The sequence below is a fragment of the Antrostomus carolinensis genome, unplaced genomic scaffold (assembly GCF_000700745.2).
Source record: "Antrostomus carolinensis isolate BGI_N321 unplaced genomic scaffold, ASM70074v2 scaffold1928, whole genome shotgun sequence".
In the NCBI taxonomy this organism is placed as follows: domain Eukaryota; kingdom Metazoa; phylum Chordata; class Aves; order Caprimulgiformes; family Caprimulgidae; genus Antrostomus; species Antrostomus carolinensis.
The window spans coordinates 40,771-62,533 of NW_010333502.1; the positions used below are offsets into that span (position 1 = coordinate 40,771).

The 21,763-nt window shown below is 40.7% G+C and overlaps 1 protein-coding gene across 1 annotated transcript in view; it reads right to left on the reverse strand.

Moving 5' to 3' along the window:
* The window catches only part of HECW1 (HECT, C2 and WW domain containing E3 ubiquitin protein ligase 1), a 122,647-nt gene that overhangs the window by 37,749 nt on the left and 63,135 nt on the right, over positions 1-21,763 (reverse strand). Inside the window, exons 4-6 of the mRNA XM_010173863.1 lie at positions 20,951-21,026; positions 12,901-13,070; positions 1,568-1,710 (exon numbers count right to left, since the gene is read on the reverse strand). Of these exons, the coding sequence (XP_010172165.1) occupies positions 1,568-1,710; positions 12,901-13,070; positions 20,951-21,026 (389 nt within the window). The remainder of the gene's footprint in view (positions 1-1,567; positions 1,711-12,900; positions 13,071-20,950; positions 21,027-21,763) is intronic.

The following is a 21,763-nucleotide window of genomic DNA, read 5'->3' on the forward strand; positions in this document are numbered from 1 at the left end:
TTCAAAATCCTGTACAGGCCAGTCCCCGCTTACCACCTTCTCTTTTCAAACTGGCTAAATGACTGCTCTTCATCTATTTCCACCCCTCTTACCTCTATGAAGCTGAAATATCAGGAGAACACCTTCCTGACAAGGTTGATCAATGACTCCATTCTGTCCTTGTGCAGGTCCCTCCCTTTGCCACACTTCATCCACCCCTCAGAACAGAATGAAACTATAGAAGAGATTAACTTCCCAGCTGCCCAAAATGAGGCTGAATCAATGTTTGCAAAGCATTTTTGGAGTGTAAAGGGTTCACTAAATAGTAACATTATACATCTTCGGAACAAACATAGCTCACTACCAGTTGGGCCCAATAGATTTGCTAGGATAGTTCTCATGCATCTGAATCTCTCATAAATGAGACAATCAAGATTTGTGTATGATCCTCCTGAACTTGTGTGTACACTTCTCTGTTGAATTTGCCTGATTTAAAAGGCACTCCAGCGTTAAAACTAAGCCAGATCTAGGTGCAGGTTGGAATCACTAGTCTTGGCAAAGTATATCCTTAGATAGACAGTGTTTACGATGAGGAAGTAAAATAGGAAGATATAATCGGAAGATGATGAGAAATCTTCTCATAGAGAGGGAAGCTAGTGACATCAGTTACAGGGCTCCACCTTCCCCCAAGCTGTTCTTTTCCATCTGCTTTCTAAAAAGCTACTCTATCTTCTCGACTTGAGAAACAGGGAGGTAGCTTAGTCCCTTCTGGTAGATTCAGCTGTTCATATCACAGCCAGTTTCTGAACCAGCTGTTCAAAAACACTTCCAACAAGCTCAGCTTCCTGCTGTTCTAATGAACCCAGATCCAATTTTCAAAAATGCCTTATTGGGAACCGCATTGCCTGCGCTCTCCTCAGTAGATGACTCTCTCTCTCTCTCTCTTTGCTTCTCAAGGTCTGAACCGTAAAGTTTAGAGCCAGCTTTTTGGCTTTGTCTGCATACTATCCATCTTCCTAAAATCGGTTTGTGTTACTTTGGCAGCACACACCTTCCCAGGACTTTCATGCCAAGGGGAAGCAGGACAGGGCTGGTGAGCTCAAGTGAACTGGTTATTCCTTGGCAGCAGGGTAGGGTCAGAAAGATTTAGTTACAACATGTCACATTTTTAAAATAATATTTCCACTGTCTAGAAAACCAAGGGAGAAGGAACAGATCTGGCATGATTTTAGCCTAGGTAATTCCATGATACGTGAAAACAGCCTGTTGATAACAATAAAATAATATCCAAATTGAAAATATTGCACTCTCCAGATTCACAGCCATGATACACACACAAAACCATTTTCTTCCCTAAATGCCAGCTCTCACTTTTCAAAATGCAATGGATAGGGTCATAGCGTGAATTCTTTGTCAGGCCCATAGTCTTATAAATTCTAATTAAGACCAACATCATTCATCAGGCAACTGTCAGTTTAATAACTCCCCCTCAACATCATTATATCAACTATAATGATATATCACCAGGGACTTCCAAACAGCGACACACTTGTTAAACGACAAAAAATAGCATAAGCAGCAAATTTACCCTATGGCGTGTCTCTCCAAGAGGCGCTGAACCGGCATCGAGAGTTTTCCCAGGAAACGCTTGATGATCGGCCGGCTCTTTGCAAATTTGTCTTTAACTTCTATTTCCAGGACATCCGTGGGCAGGGAGACAAAGTTGAATTGCTGCAATAAAAGGAAGAGCACAGAACGTGAAGGTGGTGGCCAGGCCACAACAACACGCGGCTGCTGGAGGCTTATTGATCTCTGGAAGTCTGGATTTTTCACAGGACAGGAAGAGTCCCTGGACTCCAAGGCACAGGCCTGCAAGATAGAAGAGCTTGGCCCCTAAGCAGGCAGATGAAAGCACCCCACAGGTACTGTGTAATGCTGCACAACCGGGCTTGGCAATGCAGGAATTTCATTTATTCACGTCATGGTATCATCCAAACACTCTAAGAAAGCCATGTCGATGGTAAGGTCAATACACCTGCAGAGATCTAATGAGCTCTGCCCTAGCAATGATTACTGATCTAAATCTAATTACACAGCTTCTAGTTTTTTCCCCCCTCTCCCCCCCTGCCAGGTTCTAAAAACTTTAAACATCTGCATGGAAGTACAACTGAAATGGCAGCCTGGGGAGATGTTTAGTCAGCATTTCCCTCCAAGTGAAATTAGAACCATAGAACGGTTTGGGTCAGAAGGGACCTTTCAAGGCCACCTAGTCCCAAGCCCTGCTGTGAGCAGGGACATCTTCAACCAGATCAGTTGCTCAGAGCCCCGTCCAACCTGACCTTGAATGTTTCCAGGGATGGGGCTTCTGCCACCTCTCTGGGCAACCTGGGCCAGGGTTTCACCAACCTCAGTGTAAAAAATGTCTTCCTTATATCTAGTCTGAATCTCCCCTCTTAGTTCAAAACCATTTCTCCTTGCCCTTTTGTTACAGGCCCTGATGAAAAGTCCAGAGCTGGACACAGGACTCCAGGTGGGGTCTCACCACAGCTTCCAAGCACAGGAGAATTAGGGCACCTGGAGATGTTGGGATCTCACCACAGGGAAAGCAAAGCTTTATTTAGGAGTAACAGTGAAAAGCAAATGTAGACGATAACTTGGCCTGCTTGCTCTTAGGCTGGCTAAATTCAGTGCAGACTGGGAGCTGGTGACACAGGTCACTGAGTCCTCATTTCCAAACAGATCTGCTACTATTAGAATATCATCAATTTAAAAAATAATTAAAAAATTTAAAAAGCAGATCTCTGCTGTGGTGTGCCATAGTAGCAAAACTGTGAGGAGTGCTGTTCACCTAACTGAAAGGTCAGTATTGAACTGGAAGACAGCTTCTGCAGTAAGTGAATACTGAGATGGATTAAAGGATTTTCTAGCTTTCCTGCTGCCAAAAACAATCTTCACAACAGAATCATGCTCTGGGTTACCTAGGCCTGGAGTTAAGCCCTAAATTGCTTCCTCTATCATGATCTAATTTTCAGAATGAATCATGATCTAATTTTCAGAAAAACAGCTTCAAGTGAAACCAGTGTGAGTGGGATATTCTGTTAATCAGGCCCTTCAAAAATGCAAATTAACAGGGAAATACAATTCAAATAGCAGCTAAAGTGTTACTTGCTTCTTCGTCATTTTCTCCTACATCTTTGCAACAGGTTACCAAAGATAATAAACCCAACAAAGGGCAGAACATTAATTCCTCATGTATATTGAAAGTTGCCCTATAAAAATAAGTAGTATTACCATTAATGTTTCATCTGCTAAAAACCTTGGGTAACTGCCACTTCGTGACACTTACGAGGAAAGCAGAAGAAAGGAATTAACTCTTAACTGAATGAGGTTATTGTAACGTACAGCGATTTGCCATTTAATGGATTCTCCATTATTATGCTGATGACACTTGCATTGTACAGAAGTCTCGGTGGGGTTGAGCACACACACAGGTAAAGACTGAACTGTTCATAAGTGGGAAGTAAAACGTAGGTTAACGATCTGCACCTTCCTCTGTAATTACTACTTTGTCTTGTGGCACAATTCTGAAGCAAATCAGAATCTGCGTGGATGTTTGTTTCCATAGTGTCAGGTGGAACCAACCCTCTTCTTGCACAAGAAACATTTTCCAGAGTAATTATCAGCACCCAAGTGCTCAGAGACTATGGATGCATGGAGTTAAGGTGTGTTGGAATCAACCAAAGGAAACGTCCTTTTTCCTTTCAACAGCTGTGCCTCTCCAATGTGCAAAGCTAATCAACACTTGTTCTGGAGAACAAGTCTTATGAGGAGCGGCTGAGGGAACTGGGGTTGTTGAGCCTGGAGAAAAGGAGGCTGAGGGGAGACCTTCTGGCTCTGTCCAACTCCCTGAAAGGAGGTTGGAGTGAGGTGGGGGTCAGTCTCTTCTCCCAAGTGACAGGACAAGAGGAAGTGGCTTCAAGTTGGGTCGGGGAGGTTTAGATTGGATCTGAGGAAAAACTGCTTCACCAGAAGGGTGGTCAAGCGTTGGAACAGGCTGCCCAGGGAGGTGGTGGAGTCACCTGCCCTGGTGGTATTCAAAAGATGGGTGGACAGGGTGCTGAAGGACATGGGTTAGAGGAGGAATTGGTAGTGCTTGGTTTATGGTTAGACTTGATGATCTTAAAGGTCTTATTCAATCACTATGATTCTACCATCAAACCCTAATTTCTCTGTCTTCCTTCACCTTCTTTTAAGACAAGTGCCAGCCCCTGTACCTCAGTCACAAAACACTGGCTGCATTAATACTGTGCAAGCCTTGGCTTTTTCCTGTCTCTCTGAAACAGAGAGGACCCTGTGCTTCATGGTCTTCTCCAATATAACTACCGTAACACATCAGTATTGTACTACCACTGGAATAAACGACATCCTTTTCTTGCCTAGCATTTGCTAATTGTCACGGCCACAGCCAGCTTGTGAAGATGACAGCGTAAGCTTCATATCTAAATTGGGAAAAAAACCCCAAACCATGGATTATAAATTCTGCAGTACTCTTGGGTTCACACTCAGTGATGTTGTGATTAATAATTCATCCCAAAGAGGGGAGAGAAAAGGAGGCGATACGATCATAACAGAGATAAAAAGCGACTCTTTTCAGGATGAGGAAAGCTTGATGGGGCTCCTTACATGTGCCCACAAACTACACCACCGATAACCAAAACTGCTGCATTTTAAGAATAAATCTGCTGCCAGTTTTTGATGTTACTATCACGATTTTTCCCGCAAGTCTTCTGTTATTTGGAGCTTTTCTTATCACAACTCTTAGTATCACAGAATAAACTCAGAAATTAAGCTGTCACATTAAACAAGTATAACGCCATGGCTGCAGAGAAAGACAAGAATACCAAAACTTTAGTACAATGACCCCAAATATATTATTTTAAAGCGACTTCTGATTTTTCTGACAGTCACTCCTTGAAGCTACATTCTTGTACGCTTTGCAGTTGGCATGGGCTACCACACATTTTCTTTCACAAGCTAAGACAGCCATCTTTAAGCTGTTTACTTCCACGGGGGGCACAGCCCATTTTGTGGGCTTGTTCATTGGCTGGAGTTTTTTTCCCTCAAAAATTTAAGTTCCTTGAATCACAAATGTTTAGTTTGAACTCTGCAAGACTGGCCAAGAGCTTCATGGAACCTCCTGGAATCCGAAACACTAAAGTTTACACTGAGACTAACTGCAGTAGAGTGTACTGAAGTTTACATAGATGGGCTTTTTTCACAGTCAAAGAGCAAAGTGACAACATAATTTCTGGCAGTTTTTAAATTCCGATATCCTGACTTAACTTTTTCAGAAGGTTTAGCCTGTCCAGCTGTCCAGAGGTCCTCCAACTTGACAGTGGCTGCATGGACGTGGTTTGTGACTTTGAGGGTTTCTTTGTACTTTAATATAAAAAGTCTCAAAGGCAAAAATGGATTTCAACACAGATGCAAACTCATCTACAAAAACAGCTACAGTTTCAAGGAAAAGTCTTTGCCTAATGACTGATTATGTATTTATTTGGATAACAGCAGAAAACAGGACAGCTGGGAAGAACAACCCACAAAAGCTCTAGAACTTGAGGTTTTCACTTGATCCCTAAGCAAAAATCAAGTAAAACACATTATATAAAAAGCCTCTTACAGGGTGTCACTGGACCTGAAATTTCTAGTTGATCTACAACAGTGAGTGGATAACAAAGAAGTCGTTAAATCTCCAAGATGATTAATTTTCTTTACATAAACAGATCTTGTGGAGGTTTAACATGTGACTTACACATGGTAAAGAATGAAGGGACACGCTAACGCTGACCTGGCAGAACACATCTGTATCCATTTAGAAGATAACAGAACCATTTCCAGGTCTTCAGAAAGTTTTCATAGAAAGTCAACTAATGACGATGATTAATTACCATGGGTTTTTTTATTATTATTTGCATGCCTGAATATGGCCAGATCACACCAATCAGCTCTCAGTAACGCTATCAAGGATCTTGTTGGAATGATCAGAATTATGTACATCAGCACCAATTGGACAAGTTAAGTGCAAGTCTCTAAAAACAGTCAGTATACTAACTGGTGAAAGGTAGGTAAATTAATACACTGGTGACAGGAAGAATTAGGCTTTTGATTTGGAGTTGAATAAGAAATACAATTAAAATTTATTTGTGATATCTGTCATGCCAGAGGGATGATACAAGCAGAAGTAAATCTTAAAAGGCTGGAAATTACATTTGATGGGTAAAGATAGATTTAGTCTTTCAGCTGAGTATTTCATTAGTGGGTTTTTCATTTCAAACACACCAGCAAAACAATTACACTCTTGATGCACTCGCCACTCTCCATCTGTATTACTCTGCTCCCCATTCAAAAGCCTCCTCCACATACCACAACTGTCCCATACAACATAAGCTCACGGGGAATTCCAGTTTCTTGACCTTACTGCAGCATTCCTCAATGCCAATACAAAATACTGCCGAGTCAGTAGTGTCAAGGACAGAGCTCCACTGCTGCCCATGTGTCCAGTTCTGGGCTCCCCAGTACAGGAAGGACATGGAACTCCTGGAGCCTGTCCAGCCAAGGGCGACTGAGATGATTAAAGGACTGGAGCATCTTTCATATGAGGAAAGGCTGAGGGAGCTGAGCCTGTCCAGCCTGGAGAAAAGACGACTCAGAGGGGATCTGATTCATGTTTATAAATATCTAAAGGGAGAGTGTCTAGAGGACAGGGCCAGACTCTTCTCATTGGCACCCAACAAGAGGACGAGAGGCAACGGGCATGAACTGCAGCATGGGAAGTTCCACCTGAACATAAGGAAGAACTTCTTTACTGTGAGGGTGACGGAGCACTGGGACAGGCTGCCCACAGAGGTTGTAGAATCTCCCTCCCTGGAGATATTCAAAACCCACCTGGACAAAACCCTGGTTCATGTGCTCTAGGAGTCCCTGCTTGAGCAGGGGGGGTTGGACTCGATGACTTTCAGAGGTCCCTTCCAACCTCACCCATTCTGTGACATGGCTACATGTACTCTGAGAGAGTCCTAGAACTCAGCAGTGACCGCAGGGTGCCAGATCCAACGTGGTGCCTTTGTCTGTGGCATGGCACCATGTTTTGTTTTTTCCTACAGTAAAAGGGGTGCATATAAATACGTGTTGCTGTTCTGATTCAATCCTTCCTACTGAACTCCTTCAAAGCTGGATAGGGCCTTCAGTAAAGTGGCTTCCTACAGTTCTCCCTCAGAGTCACTACATCTCTGTATTGGAAAGAAGGAATAAAAAGAGTCCTTCCCTTCTATTTCTTGTATTCCACAACATTTTGAGTTAGTAGTTAATAGGCTCATCATGAATTCTCTCTGATGGCCTAGATAGTTTTGCAAGATGCCTCTTACTTTATTAATGGCAAATTTCAGACCAAAGACATTAGAAATTGAAAAGAACTTCTGGAAAAATCAAGTGCAAACACTACTTAAAAAGTCAGGGTTTTTCTTCATCTCTCACACATTGTCTACAAATTTATTGGCACAGCATAGGTTGAAAATATTTGAAGACTTTCATGAGCACTAATACACAAGATTAGCAAGACTGATAGTATTCTAGATGCAGAAGTTGCAATTAAAATGCATTTCTAAAAGAATAACATATTAAAAAAAAAATCTAGACAACTTTCCACAACCTAACCCATTCCTGAAGAATGAGAAGTTGTCCTGGGCTTTCACACTTCAGTCACCACCAGATATTCAAAAAACTCCAGCTGTAAAATCACAGCTTTTCTGGATAGCCAAACTGTATTTTACACTTTGCCTGGCCACGTGTGTGGAAACGTTACACCGTGAAGCAACCACTGACAAGGCTTTACTCAGTCCAAAGGACACCTTTGGCAAAGCTTACACTGAATCAGGAGTTGGATTTCACTGCATCTACACTGGACTTACACTTAGGTGTAAAGGCCTCCAAGTTTCTGCAGCAGATTCTTTTGTATCTGCCAGTAGAAGGGGAAAAAAGCTTACCTAAGTTAAACAATAAGTAGTTCAATCAGTGTGATGTTCCCATTGCTTTTTTTGTTTTGGACTTCTGGTGAAATCACACAATGATTCTGTGAGGCCGGGGTATCAACTGCTCAAAATCAGATCAAATATAACCTGTCTTAGTTTAAATTCATGCTGCTGATTCAAATATATTAAATCATCATTAATGGTTTATATTTGCTCTGGAAAGATTAATCTTTGATCAAGTATCCCCTGCTTCCATCACTCTAGGTTAGTGCTGGATCAGGCTGGATCATATCAGCCAACATGAAGCCTCCAGAGCAGCAGAGAGCCAACATCAACCCCACATTGTATGATCTAGTGACTCTGACAAAGTCTCTCTGTCTCAGTACTGCTGGGTACTGTCACACACCAGTCCAGCATTCCTGATCACAGAATCCGTGCCCGGGCTCCAAATCCACATCACAAGAAAAGCGGTGACAAACCTGCGCTCAGTCAGCTGCATTCCTGTCATCCTGGCATCCTTGTGGGCAGCACCCACACCCAACGATTCTCTCACAGACCATGGTCTGCACTACAGAAGCCCTCTCTCCCCAAACCCTCTCCCTCTGGCATTCCAGCCCGTTTCCTTCTGATTCTGTGTTCGTAATCTGAAGAGACACGTTACGTGAGAATTTATTCATGTGCAGTGTATTTGAAAGGTTGGGGGTTAACTGAGGCGCAGAGAGTTACGCACGTGAAAATACTGTAATTCTGTTTATCAGATCTGACACATTAACTGCTATTTGTGAAGTGCTCTTGCAACAGAGTACTGAACACCTCTGCTTATACACATCAATTAACTCCTCAGCGAAATGCAGCTATCTTCAGCGTGATAAAACAGCTACCCAAAACACTATTTTGTGCCTCAGCTATAATTTAACAGTATTTGTAAAGAAACAAACAGCGAAGCTGCAGGGAGTTGAGATACAGTTTTCATCCTATTTCCAGGCTCCCACTTTAAGGCAATCTGTTCTTCCAGAGCTAGAATTATCAGAGTTGAAATTCAATGCTTTGTTTAACAGATGACACTTCCTGCTACTTTCAATATGCTGGGTGGTTGCAACAGTTGATTTTTATAGTCACCTCACTGCCCATTCCTCGAGGCTCTCTAACCACTCACTAGTAAATGAACAAAAACTGAAGAAGCCGTTAGCTCAAACTGCCAAAGTTAAGAAAGAAATACCAGAAATGTCTGAGGAAAAGTTCAGAGCCCTGAAGTACTTTATCTGCAAAACCATCGAGAGAATTTGCTAGCTAGCTGGAGGTATGTGAACTACTTTTGAAACCACTTTGCTTTGTTGCTTACAATCCCCAATGATCTCTACTGCTTGTCTGAACTATCTGTCACTTCACTGCTCGCTGACAAACCTTAAAGGAGCTTTTTCCAAAGAATGTGACAGCAAACACATTGTCTTAATATGAAACAATATGGGAACAGTGTCGTTATTTTTCTAATATCAATAGGAGAAGAGATACAATCAACATTCACCCTTCTCAATTCTACTAGATGTTCAGAAGATTTGGGAAGTGGGCATTCCTTCTGAGATTTCCTTTCCGTTTTACCTCCAATAAGCACAGCAGGACAACTCACCCACTACACTCTTGCAGCTGTGTGGACTGTCAGCACAATGTCTGCTTAAATTAGGAGTTCAGAGTCAAGCTGTTGAGTGCAACGTGGTTTCCAGGAACTCATTATTTCATTTATCAGTACTGACATTGCCGAAGAATGCGCCAGTTTGAAAATAGAGCCAGAAGTAAGAAAACAAACAGGACCATTAACCCTGATTCAGTAAGAAATTCCCTGACTGAAGACACTTGTTATTTTATTTTCTGCAGCTGCCTCCTTCTCCTCATTGACCCTGTAGAGGTCCAGGTGCCATCAGTAGCTCGTCCAGATCTCCTCCAAAGTACTTACCATTTGTCACTATTACACACAGCAATATTCAGCACTTTGACTTAGCAGAATCTGATCTTATGCTTCTGTGAGCAGGTGAAAACATATAGAAACATCACAGAATGACCCCTCTCTACCAGCAGAAGATACCACCTGAGCTTTAACCTGTTCTCACTGTGAGGGCTTTTACACCTCACACACAGCCCTGCTGCAAGTGTCAAAATGTCACATGCTACTCATCTCTCTCAGTAAGAAATTCCCTTATGTTCTCTTCCACAAAATACTGCAAAACAGAGCAGCTGGAGAAAAGCTTTAGGACAGGGTAACTCGTGCTGAACAGTATTTGAACAGTCTGTGAAATGAAGATGATCATCAATATTGCATGACACACACAAAAAACTCCTTGAGGTATCATGGTGCACCCAGAGTGTTCTTATAATACAAGTGGTTACTATGCAAATAGAACAACCCGGTAAGAATGTGAGGGGGAATACTAGAATTAATTAATAAAAGTAAATGAATCATCTCCCAGTCTATAGGACTTGATTTTGGTGTTGAGGACCTACCAAACTGAGTGAAGTTTCACTTTTGAATTTGCTCAAGGGTAATCAAGAACATATATAAAGATCCCACAATCTGCAGCTATTTCTAGAGTTTTATTGCACTATTCCAGATTTTTTCAAGTTTAGCAGCTAAAACAAATTAGATATGTCATTCAACTGAAAAAAAAAAAGAAAAAAAAGATTAAATAAAGATCATCTGGCTTCTATTTACATGGAGTGACAGAGAACATCAGGAAAGAATCACCCATCTGAAATAATATACTGCCTAGAATATTTTTTATTGGGAAAACAGCTAGTGACTGATCCATGTAACAAAATGGCTATGATCCCTCAATATTTTTCACTTCCTATATTCCCATCCATCAGTGAAAAGAGCGGACAGAAGAACAGCTACCACCATAATTCAGCAACGTAATTCAGTTTGCAGTCTTCCTTCTTCCCCTTGTCCCATAAAGGGACAAAGTTGAAGAAAAATCAGGCCTAAGGTCTTCTGTGCAGCAGAAACCAAGGTGAGTTTTCAGTATGAAAACAAAGACTTCAGACTAGCTGATGTACATAGAGTACAACACGCATGCAGGCAGTTAAACATCTCGGTATCAGCTGAAGAGGAGGCAGAAGGAGAACACGTCGAATGACAGCGCGGCTCTTTTGGGCTCCTTAGGCACTGCCAGGCTAACGACAGCGAGGGAGAAGCAGCGTGCTTGCACGCAATCGGGAAAGCCAAGGGGCTGAACAGAGGAGCTGGAAGCCAGCTCTGCTCTTTTGCTTTCTGATGTCCATAATTAAGCCACTGCATTGTTTCTCCTCTTCTAGCTGCCAAACTCCACTGGAAAAGAAATGTCAGCCCATAGACTCAGCCATCCCGCACGGCCTGAGAAGACACCCTTGACATTTTATCAGGGCCACCTTCTTACTCTTTGGTTATTTTACCCTCCAGCAGCACAAAAGGACCTTGAAGTGAGAAGAAATTACATTGGCTGAGGGTTGCCTTTGTCAAGTGAAGACTTCTGACCAGTATTGGGTTCTTCTAAAAAGCCTATTTTCAGCCTCCATCAGTACAGCTACTACATCTTTGGATACTTTTTTGGGATAAGGACAGCCTGTGTGCCACCTCAGCAGTCAACTCTGGCTGACACAGAACGGTGGGACCACAGCCATACCCTGGGTCCTCCTTTGACTGTCAACTCTTGGCATCCACATTTGCTGCCAGCTCCCACAATCACATGTACTGAGTGTGACAAACATACAGTGAGTTTCTCCTCACACCTGCCTGCCTTCAGGCCCGTGTTTTATGCACTTTACTGAAAGATCTCTGCCAACTTCCTGATCCTCCAGGTCAGTTCCAGCTCCTCAGCCTGACCTGCGACCCCTCAGCCAGATCCACTGGATGCTGGGAGCCACAGAGAAGCTACAGCTCGGTGGATGCCTCACGACAGGGCCTTCCACTTAGTGAAGTCCTGTTAGAAGGCATTTTTCTCAGACTAGTTTCAAGGTCATCCCCCCCTGCCCCTGACATATAACCTCCCCAACCAAGGCTTACCTGTCACATAACCTGACGTGGTACCTCGTTTCTTGACCATCCTCCTCCAGGGAGGAGTGTTCAGTGACATTTCTGCTGTCTTTTTTTTCCCCACTCACACTTTATGTCAATACAGTTTGACCTTATTACCCCTAAACTACTTTACAATTTGCATTTTAACTTGAGTAAATCTATTAAGTCTATTTATTTACTTCCACTCTTACTTTCCTGCAGTGGAGATATTTGCCTGACCAGTAAATCACACTCATCACGTCAGGCTCCTTTAATTCCAAAGGGATTCCTTATTCTTTGCTGTCTGTTGCCATTTCGCGTGTAATTTAGAAACAGCAGGCAGCGATTGAACTCTCAGATCTCATTAATACCTACTAAGCCCTTCCAACAAGAAGCAGCAGACTGCGGAGTATTTCTTCAAGGTGATGGGCAAAGGTGCCAAAGTTGCCTTTAATTTATATTGCCACTGACACTTTTCAATCACATAGATTATTTTTATTTGCATGCTATACTTGTTCTGCTTTATATAATGTCTCCTCTCTGTGAAAGGATGCTGTGACAATCTAGCAGCAGCCTCTCACACTGTCCAGGTTTATTTTTCAATTCTGGGTTATGCCTGCCTTCAATAATTAACAGCTTCATAAATTATATCCACAAAGTACAACCCCTACTGAAAGTTTTAATGTATCATTAATCTTTGTAGCTAATTAAGCCTTTTGCATTAAGCCAAGAAGTCGTGAAATACATCAAGCACAGTTAGGTCAACAACCATTTAGCCAAGAAAGGAATTTGAATAAAAAAAAGAAGGACACTGCTGGAGTCCTTTCCATGTTTTAAGAAAAGTCTCAGCTCAACACTCAAACCGCTTACCTCTCCTTGCCAGACTGGGTTAACCGTATTACAGATGATCTTAGATCTCTTCTCCTGTCCATGATGAGGAAGTGCTGGGAAGATGCTGTGTTTTCCAGGTTGGATGGAAATCTTCAGATAAGGATCTGGATTGAAGAACATTCCTTTCTTCAGACCAAAAGCCTGGAAATCTGAAAGAAGGTAAATAACCTGATTATTTTTCACATTCCAGGTAGGCCTCTGGGATGTTAGGAGAAGCATACAGGAAAACTGGTAAGGAATTCAAATAATATGTCAGGAATAAGAAAAAACTCACTATGTTTCTTGTGAGGAAATGTAAAGCCAAACAATAACGATCTTGTGATTTAGGATTTACAAATGATTATATAATGAAATTGCAGATTTTAGAGCCTGATTGTGCAGAGTGATCTGGCTTCTAAATCAGTATTTATTCAACTTCATTGAAGCGCTCTGCTGATTTTTCCAAAGAGCTGAGCACTTGCTCAGCCTGACTCCAGTGGCAGAACTACTCTGAAAAAGACACCCATTCATTTAATCACATACACATGGCAGTTGGTACCCAGCATACATCACTTCTAGGTATCTATTTTCTCTTTCTCTCAATCTTAGCTTTTAGACCACTTTTTTCTACATGAGAAGTCATTTTACATTTTTTCTATGTTAAAAAGTTTTCTTCCCTGCACAGGTTAACTTTACCTGTAGTAACTTGGGAAAACTCTTGCCTATAATGTCCAAATTTTAAGCTGGGCTTTCTAAGCTGCAGAACTCCCAGGGAGTATAATATGAGTCATGCAGACAAAAAAATCCCCAGGCACTTATTTCAGAATTTACTCACATTGTTCTAAAGAAAGACACAAAGTCTATTCTGATTTGTCCCTGTGAAGCCAATGAAATCCAAACCAATCTACAGGTAAATCATTAATTTTGGCTAAACAGCTACAAATGAAAGCCTCTGGCCTTCTCTTATTTTTCAGATACATTTCTAAGTTTTCTTTGGAAAACAGAAGCACTTATTCCTATTAGCAAGTTCAGTAGCTAATTTATTTTCTACCAGTCTCTGCATGGAGATTCTCCCCCTCTGTTTAAAGCTTTATTTCTCATATGGCTATAAGCACTGAACTGCATTCTGGCTGCTCTCTCTTGCTGTACAGACAAAATACAAACCATGAGTCAAGATACCTTCCAAAACTGCTCAGATGTACACTTAAACATTAAATTTAAACACTTTTTTTTTTTCTTTTTGGCAGGTTTTGAAAACATTAATTTTCACAGACTTTTCATTACCTTCTGATTAAAAACCCAATTATTCTGGCAGGCTGCGGGAGATCATTTACCCTCCAGGCAGATATTTTGGATGAATCTGAAAATCACACACTTTCCACACCAACACCAGCAGTTTTTCCAGAAAACAGTTATATCAAGAACAGCGAGAAGATTCACCCAGTTGTATTTTCCTTCTTTAACATATGGTAATAGCCAACGCAATAAAATGTGCAAGTTAAAAAGAACCAGTGTCATTCGGGTTGGTTTTAATCATTTATTCCACCACACAAGTCACGTTGCAGATATTCAAAAGCTGTTGGACAGATGGTCCCCAAACAGACTGTATTTTAAGAATCTCATGACATTCTCTAACAATTAACAAAAATTAGGGGATATCTCTACTAATAGCCTATTTGAACGTACATTGCTGACAGTATGTACTGCTGTGGTCCTAGCAACAGTGCTGCACAAAGAAAATGACCTGGTTTAAACTGAGAACACTGATTTGGTTGGGTTTTTTTTGGTATGTACAGTATCTATGTAACCAGCACGTCTCTCATCTATCAGCCCTGCTGAAATCCTATATGGCAAACTCTTTTGCTTTGGAAGCTGAACTGTTAGAAATTCATTCCAGAAATAGAAACTAAGATCGCAAAAACACGCTGAATGACAAGGCCCAGCAGTGTAATGGTGTCAGGCTGCTAACGCAGGAGAGGAGAGAAAGACCTCTGGGATCTTATTTTCTTTCTCTCTGATGTTTCCTCAAAAGATTCTGAAACTGAAATATTTATTGCTGGATATGGTTCTGATTTTTTTTTTTTTTCTTCAAAGAGACCGTGCTATCTTTGGGTACCACTGTGCAAAGAAATGGTTTATTGACAGACAGAAAAGGAAATAACTAGCACTCAATTATGTATTCTTATGTATTATGTATCATAAAGAATATACATATTATGATGACCTACCAGCCTCCTTCCAGTTACGGGAATTAAGCACAGCCATGAAGGTGAAGGTACTCCTAACCTTAGCCAGTACCTAACTTTTGTATTTAGATGAGAAAAAAAATCATTTCGCTAAGCACACAACAGGAAATTTTATTTGTGTCATTTTCTTGCTTAAATTGCATAATACAACAGATTTTGTAAAAATGACAGTTAGAAACTTCAGTTTTTCATGTCCAAGGCACAGTAGGGATAGCATAAATAGCTTTCTCAAGGACAAATATCCCAGTTATACTTACAGATCTCACAATAAATTCTCAGCTCTGCGAAAAATAGAGCATCAAAAATACAAAAGCTCTGAAGAAAGCTACGTGGGCATCTGCAGATATCCAGAAGTCGTACATTTAATTTGAAGTGGAACTTATGGATGCTGTTACTTGTATCCAAAGGCTCAGGTACTTTCTTACCACTGCTCTAACATCCCAGCAGAAGAATCCCAGCTATTCTGCTTCCCTAAATGAAAATATTTCTCTCTTCTCTGTATTGTCTTCAGAAAAAGCTTCTGAAGATACTAAATATTGAAGTGATGGTTTAAGGTTAACTGAATTTAAATCTTTGGTAAAACCAATGAATTCCAGAAGGCTTGGGTGTGCCTTGCTGTACATTGTAGCTTTACAGCAGTGTATTTCTTGAAGGCATACAAGGAAATGCTACCAAGGTAACTCATCTATGCTTTGCAAAGGTCTATTTTCATGCAATTTCTTAAAAAGAAAGAGTTATTAATTACTCTATGTCAGTTTTGCATTTACTCAGAAATCACATTTCAGCATGAATGAGGTTATATAAATCTATCAGTTCAATAATGTCAAGCCATCTCTCATGAAAGATGACAGAAGGAAGGAATCCAGAGGGAGACACAGGCTCTTTCACTGCTGCACTTCCTGTAATTTGAAGTACATGCATCCTAATCCAGCTCACTGCATTGTACCAAAAGGGTTTACACTAACTGCTGCCCTCAAGTGAATTATCAATTTGTTCCAGCTCCAGGGCTTCCCTTCCATACACGCCGATCTCTGGGTGTCTGGATCAGACCTAGGGAAGTTTTGCTGTGGTTCACTTGCCATCCCCAAGGTGGGCCATCAACTTCCCCGTCTACCTCGTAAAGGACCATTCTGCAAATCCATTCTCCACACAACATCACAACCCGATAGCGACTGGATACCGATGGAGATTCTGTGTTTGTGGCAATCTGGAAACTCGTGTGTATTTATGGGCAAAACATGGAGCCAGGTGGGGATATCACTTTCAACAGACACAGCTCGAACACTCTGTTTTACCACGTCTGATTTTGCCTCAACACAAGTGACTAAGCTTTCAAAAGGTCAGGGGAAGAGGTATGATTTGGGTTTGCAAGTCACATTTTGTCATGCTCAGGAAGGAGATGCAACTGGTGATATGCAAGAGGTTAAATCAGATAATTAAAGTGGGTTTTTCCTACTCTCAGAAATCTACAGATCTATAGACAAACTCCATTTTCCTTTCAAAAAAGAATGTAAGAAAGAAAGAATTGGCTGGTGTAGTTGCACAAGGAGGTGTTTAAAGATCTGAGATTTAAAAAAAACCCAAAACAACTAAGTGGAGCAGATAAGCCAAAACATTTCTGTCACATGAGGCTCCCAGGCAAAATGTTAAAGACAGTGGGAAAGAGGAGAAAATTTTTCTAGCTGGGAATGATACAAGAGAAAATAAAAGGGATTCTCATTTGTGTAAGGAAGGGGCAGGAGAGGTATCAGGAAGAAAACAGGTCTATTAATAAATGGAGTGGAGAAATTAATTATTCAGAAATGGCTGAAAGACAGGCTACTTTTTAAATTGTCTTCATCAAGAGGGAAAACACAGAGAAGGTCTGAACAGCTAATGTGAACAGCTTAACACAGCCAAGGGGAGCTTTTATCCCTGCAGGCGATTAACCACTGGAGCAGGGCACCATCTCTTGGTATCCTCAGACCCAGACTATGTGCCTGTCTGTGAGATATGTCTGAGCCCAGCTCACACAACAAAGCTCCACACCATGGAGCAAGGTGGCCTGTGTTACATAGGATAACAGAGTAGCTGAAATCAAAACCTTTTGAGGCCTTTACATCTGTTAGTCTAGAGCACTTTGAAGGCACAGGTGTACTGGAGGTGGTGAAAAGTCACCTCACCTTTACTCTGATGAGTAAGAAAAAGTCAGGTGATTAGTAACTCAGGTTTATACAGAATCCATCCGGGCAAGTCAGCTTGAGTTGGGGAGGGCAGAAGAAGAGGCAAAAATATAGCAATATTCAGCAAACAAAATTTAGTGGCTAGAACTCCTTTTATAAAGTCACTCACTAGGATTTAAAAAAAAGGTTGGAAGATAAAGGGTATTATATATTCACATTCTGATCAAGCATTTCACAGTAGCTACTGTTGTCAAACTGACCCTTAGCAGACCTAGTACTGTTTTCAGTTGTCATTTATACTCTGACTTCCATAAAGTGACAACTGATGTTACCTGAATGTCTGGTCTGAAAGCCACACAAAAATAACTGACAACATTGCTCAGAGAGATGCGATGAGGATAAATGCCTGAACGTTTGTGAAATATTCAGATCTTCTGGTCATTTGTTCCACAAGAACACTTATAAATACAGACTGTGCAAACACACGAGGTATGTAAAATATTAAAAGCTTGAAAAAAAGGTATTTGATGCAATATGTAGCTAGGAGACATATCATGCAACCCTCATGATAACACTTTCTAAATATATCAGCCAACAGAATGGTTTAACAGGCTTTCAGCAAACGCATTATACCGCTGCTAAGCCATGAACCTCCAGTGAAGTGGTTGGTACGTCTCGGGAAGCTTAGCGCGTTTCTTCGTGCGAGAAAGCTCTGACACTTTCAGCCGCCTTATCACAAGTGTGACAGTCAGCGGCAGCGGCAAGAGAGTCACATCGGAAAGGAAATGCCAAGTGACTGCATAACTTTCCTTAATCCAGCTAAATTAGGCTTACAATATTTCTCTTGGTATTTTAAATAATGAAAGCTATAATAATACAGTCATCATATAAACGATTAAGAAGCTTAATCATGGGACGTTATCTTCTTTGAGATCAGTGTTGCTAATGAACTTACTAATCTGAACTAACCTTTCACAGGACCAACCTGCAGTCTCCAAAGAAGCAAATACGAAGAAAACAAACCTCTCCTACTGATGGGACACAAACTCTCAGCTATTTCTGTTCTCAAGAAGCTAGCGATCTCCTTTTGCCCTGAAGCATCAGTTTATACTTTTATTTTTATTACTTGTTTGACATTTTTATTCAATCCAGAAATCTTTTCTCAGGTTGGATTTTTCCCAAGTAAATACCCAATAAAACACTTTATCCCCAGCTTTTTGAAAGCAGCAGTTTCTGCGCGGTTCGTTTTCACACAGGGTCTCACTGGAGTGTCTAGGCAGCAGAGCAAGCAGTACAAGTCTGCTGAAATGGACTGATGTTGTTCAGCATTTCTTGGGATTTGGCCTATTTTGAGATTTTTCTCGCCCATTCTAATAATTTTTTTATTTTTAAGAATTGATATGGTAGAAGGCACAGCTCTTCTCACATTCTTTAGACAAACTGCTTAAGGCACGAGGGCTCTGTGTTGGTGCAGTGCCTGATGCAGTGGTCCCCAGTCAGAGTGATGGTCTCACACTTTCTTTTCTTTTTTAATTGCAGCTAAATCAAACATAATTTGGAAACCTAAAATTAAGTAATGACACTGAAGGTGACAGTATACCAAAATACAGATACTGAAAAGGACAAGCCTATATGAGGGGAAAGGTCTCATGACAACAGAGAGGTTATTGCTGCAGTAGTATTGCAAACAGAAAAGAATCTCAGTTCCTTTGCTTGATTTGCATTTTATTAGCTACCATAACAGATACAGGAAGGACAATAATTTTACTTTGAGAGAGACAATAACATGTTGTTGTTGTTGTTGACGACTAAGTAAGAAGGTAATAAATAAATCCTTGTGATGTGTTAATCTATTAATTTCAGAAAGACTGAAATTGAGCTATTTTGATACCAAAGATTTTTGATAAAATAATTGTGAGCTCAAAGCCTTTGAAATACCTGGATGCAACGATGCTGTTAATATGGAGGTGATATAAATGTAAATTAATTGCTTGTGAACCAATAGAATACGGTATCTCAACCATATTGCACGGTAAGGTCTTTGTATACTTCGAATCAAGCTGTAAATTAGATAGTGCCCACTGAGACAACATTATCTAGCAGTCTCACAAATTATTACACTTGACACCTCTTGGTCTACTAGGCCAAAGAATCTGATAGAATGAAAAAACATTACCAACTCTGGGCAACACTTTGTAAGATTATTTAACAATATGTCCTGGTTTTTGCTAGGATAGGGTTACACAATATTAAAAAAAATATTAACTCTACCTCTTTCTGTTGAGCTAAACCTGTGGTTTTATCAACTTAATGTGACTGGGTGGGTGTCCAGTGTCCAACCTGGCAAAAATAAGTGATGTGCTCAAAGAGTCCCATCTAATGTCAGTCTAACCTGCCATATAACCTATGTAACCTCTCAAGAATCACACTGGCCACCTAATTTGGAAAAGCACTGACTTGCATATTTAATATTAAAGAGATATGGAAGTCCTAGTTAACTTTAACACAACTTAGAGGGAAGCTTTAAATAAATCATATGACCAAAGCAATCATAACATGATGCTTGTCCGAGTGTAGGACTCCATACAGAAATGCCTACACTTGTAAAAATGTTGAACTAGGGTAACTTTTATTCTGTGTACCACTTCCTCAAAGAATTTCCAAGTCAAGTTCAAGATCTTTCTTTTTGTTTTCCAGGAGGTAAAAACCATGAAAACCGAATAGCAAGCATACAACTCCAAAATGAGAAACTTGCTCACAACTACTCTCTTTTGACAAATGGATTTTTTTCTACAGAAGTGATTTACAGATTTTTTTTAACCAAAGCCAAATCAAATGGTCCATAGCTGCATCATGGAACCATGTTAAGCCTTTAAACCTGCAGTGACATGACAAGTAATGAGGCTGAGCATTCTTCAGAAAATTTAGAGGAGTGGGAGCAGTCTTCTGGCTCAAAAAGCCTGAAAGTCGCTGTTGAGCAACACAGACAAGCTTGTGCACCACGGTGTATGGATCTGCCTCAGGTCTGGACGATGATGGTGGAACGTGCTCTCCAAGAAACAGAGGACTACCACAAATCACATTTTGCTCTGTAATTAAAGTCCATGCCTTTGATCTGGCTTTCCCTGACCTAGATACATAGCACCAGATTTAACTGTAAACAGGAAAACCTAATGTGTCCCCAAAACTCTGCTTGAACAAGACACTTCAGCACAGACGTAACTCTCGTTGAAGGAAGTGAGTAATAATCACAGATATTAATTCTCTGTCTCAGCATCACTTCTAGAGCATGTGTCCCCAAAACTCTGCTTGAATAAGACACTTCAGCACAGACATAACTCTCGTTGAAGGAAGAGAGTGAGTAATAATCATAGACATTAATTCTCTGTCTCAGCATCACTTCTAGAGCAATAGGCAAAAACCCCTACATAAATATATGCATACATCTACATACATACATATATACATGAAAGGTTTTAGTAACTTCAGTTTCCAACTGTTTGAGATTAAAACTTTCACATCAGCAGGTACATAAATATATGCATACATATACATACATACATACATATATACTTGAAAGGTTTTAGTAACTTCAGTTTCCCACTGTTTGAGATTAAAACTTTCACATCAGCAGCGACTCACCTGACAATGAAAAACTTATCAGTCTCCGACTTCCTTGTCCCTGGATTGAATCTTCATTGGTGATGCTTTTAAAAACCTGCTGGAAGAAAAAGAATGGTGAGAGAGTCTCCAGTAACTCCTGAACAGACAAACTGCTTAGTAACTGTCTTTTTTACAGATGCTTTGTTTTACAACTAAGAACCAATCAGATAACCATTAATCAAAACAATCTTTTGATCCAGGTAATAAAACCCACTAGTGGCCTAAGTCATCCCTTCCAGGATGCTTTTCCTTAGGAAAACAGAACAAAACAAAAATACTACTGTAATTTTAATATAGTAGTTCCTCACCTAAAAAGGAACTGCTTACTGAACAGGGGGTAAAACAGCACATAAGGATGGGGATGTGGCTCTCACCTCTAAAAACAACTTCTATCTTTGTAACATCTTATTACTAGCGTAGAAAATCTCGTTCCAGAAAGTTTACTGCATACATGTGTGAAAGACTTCCCAGAGCTTACTATGCAAAAATCAACTGTGAATTATGATAACAATAAGCACTAAGGGTGTTCTGGGGAAAATAAATAAATATATAAACATAAATAAACAAAAATCAATAGATGACCCTTTGTACTCCACAGATCAAGTTTTAAAGTCAGTTTTTGTTCAGTTAGTTTATTGTGGGCTGTTGTTCAAATTAGGACTCAGGCTGCAATCAGATCTGGGAAGCAACAACATCTTCAAGCCAGAGTCTGGGGCACCAGCAGGAACCCACCACCAGCAGTTTTCAGTGCTGTTTCCCTGAACAGAGCAGAGGAGATGCCATCAGGAGTCG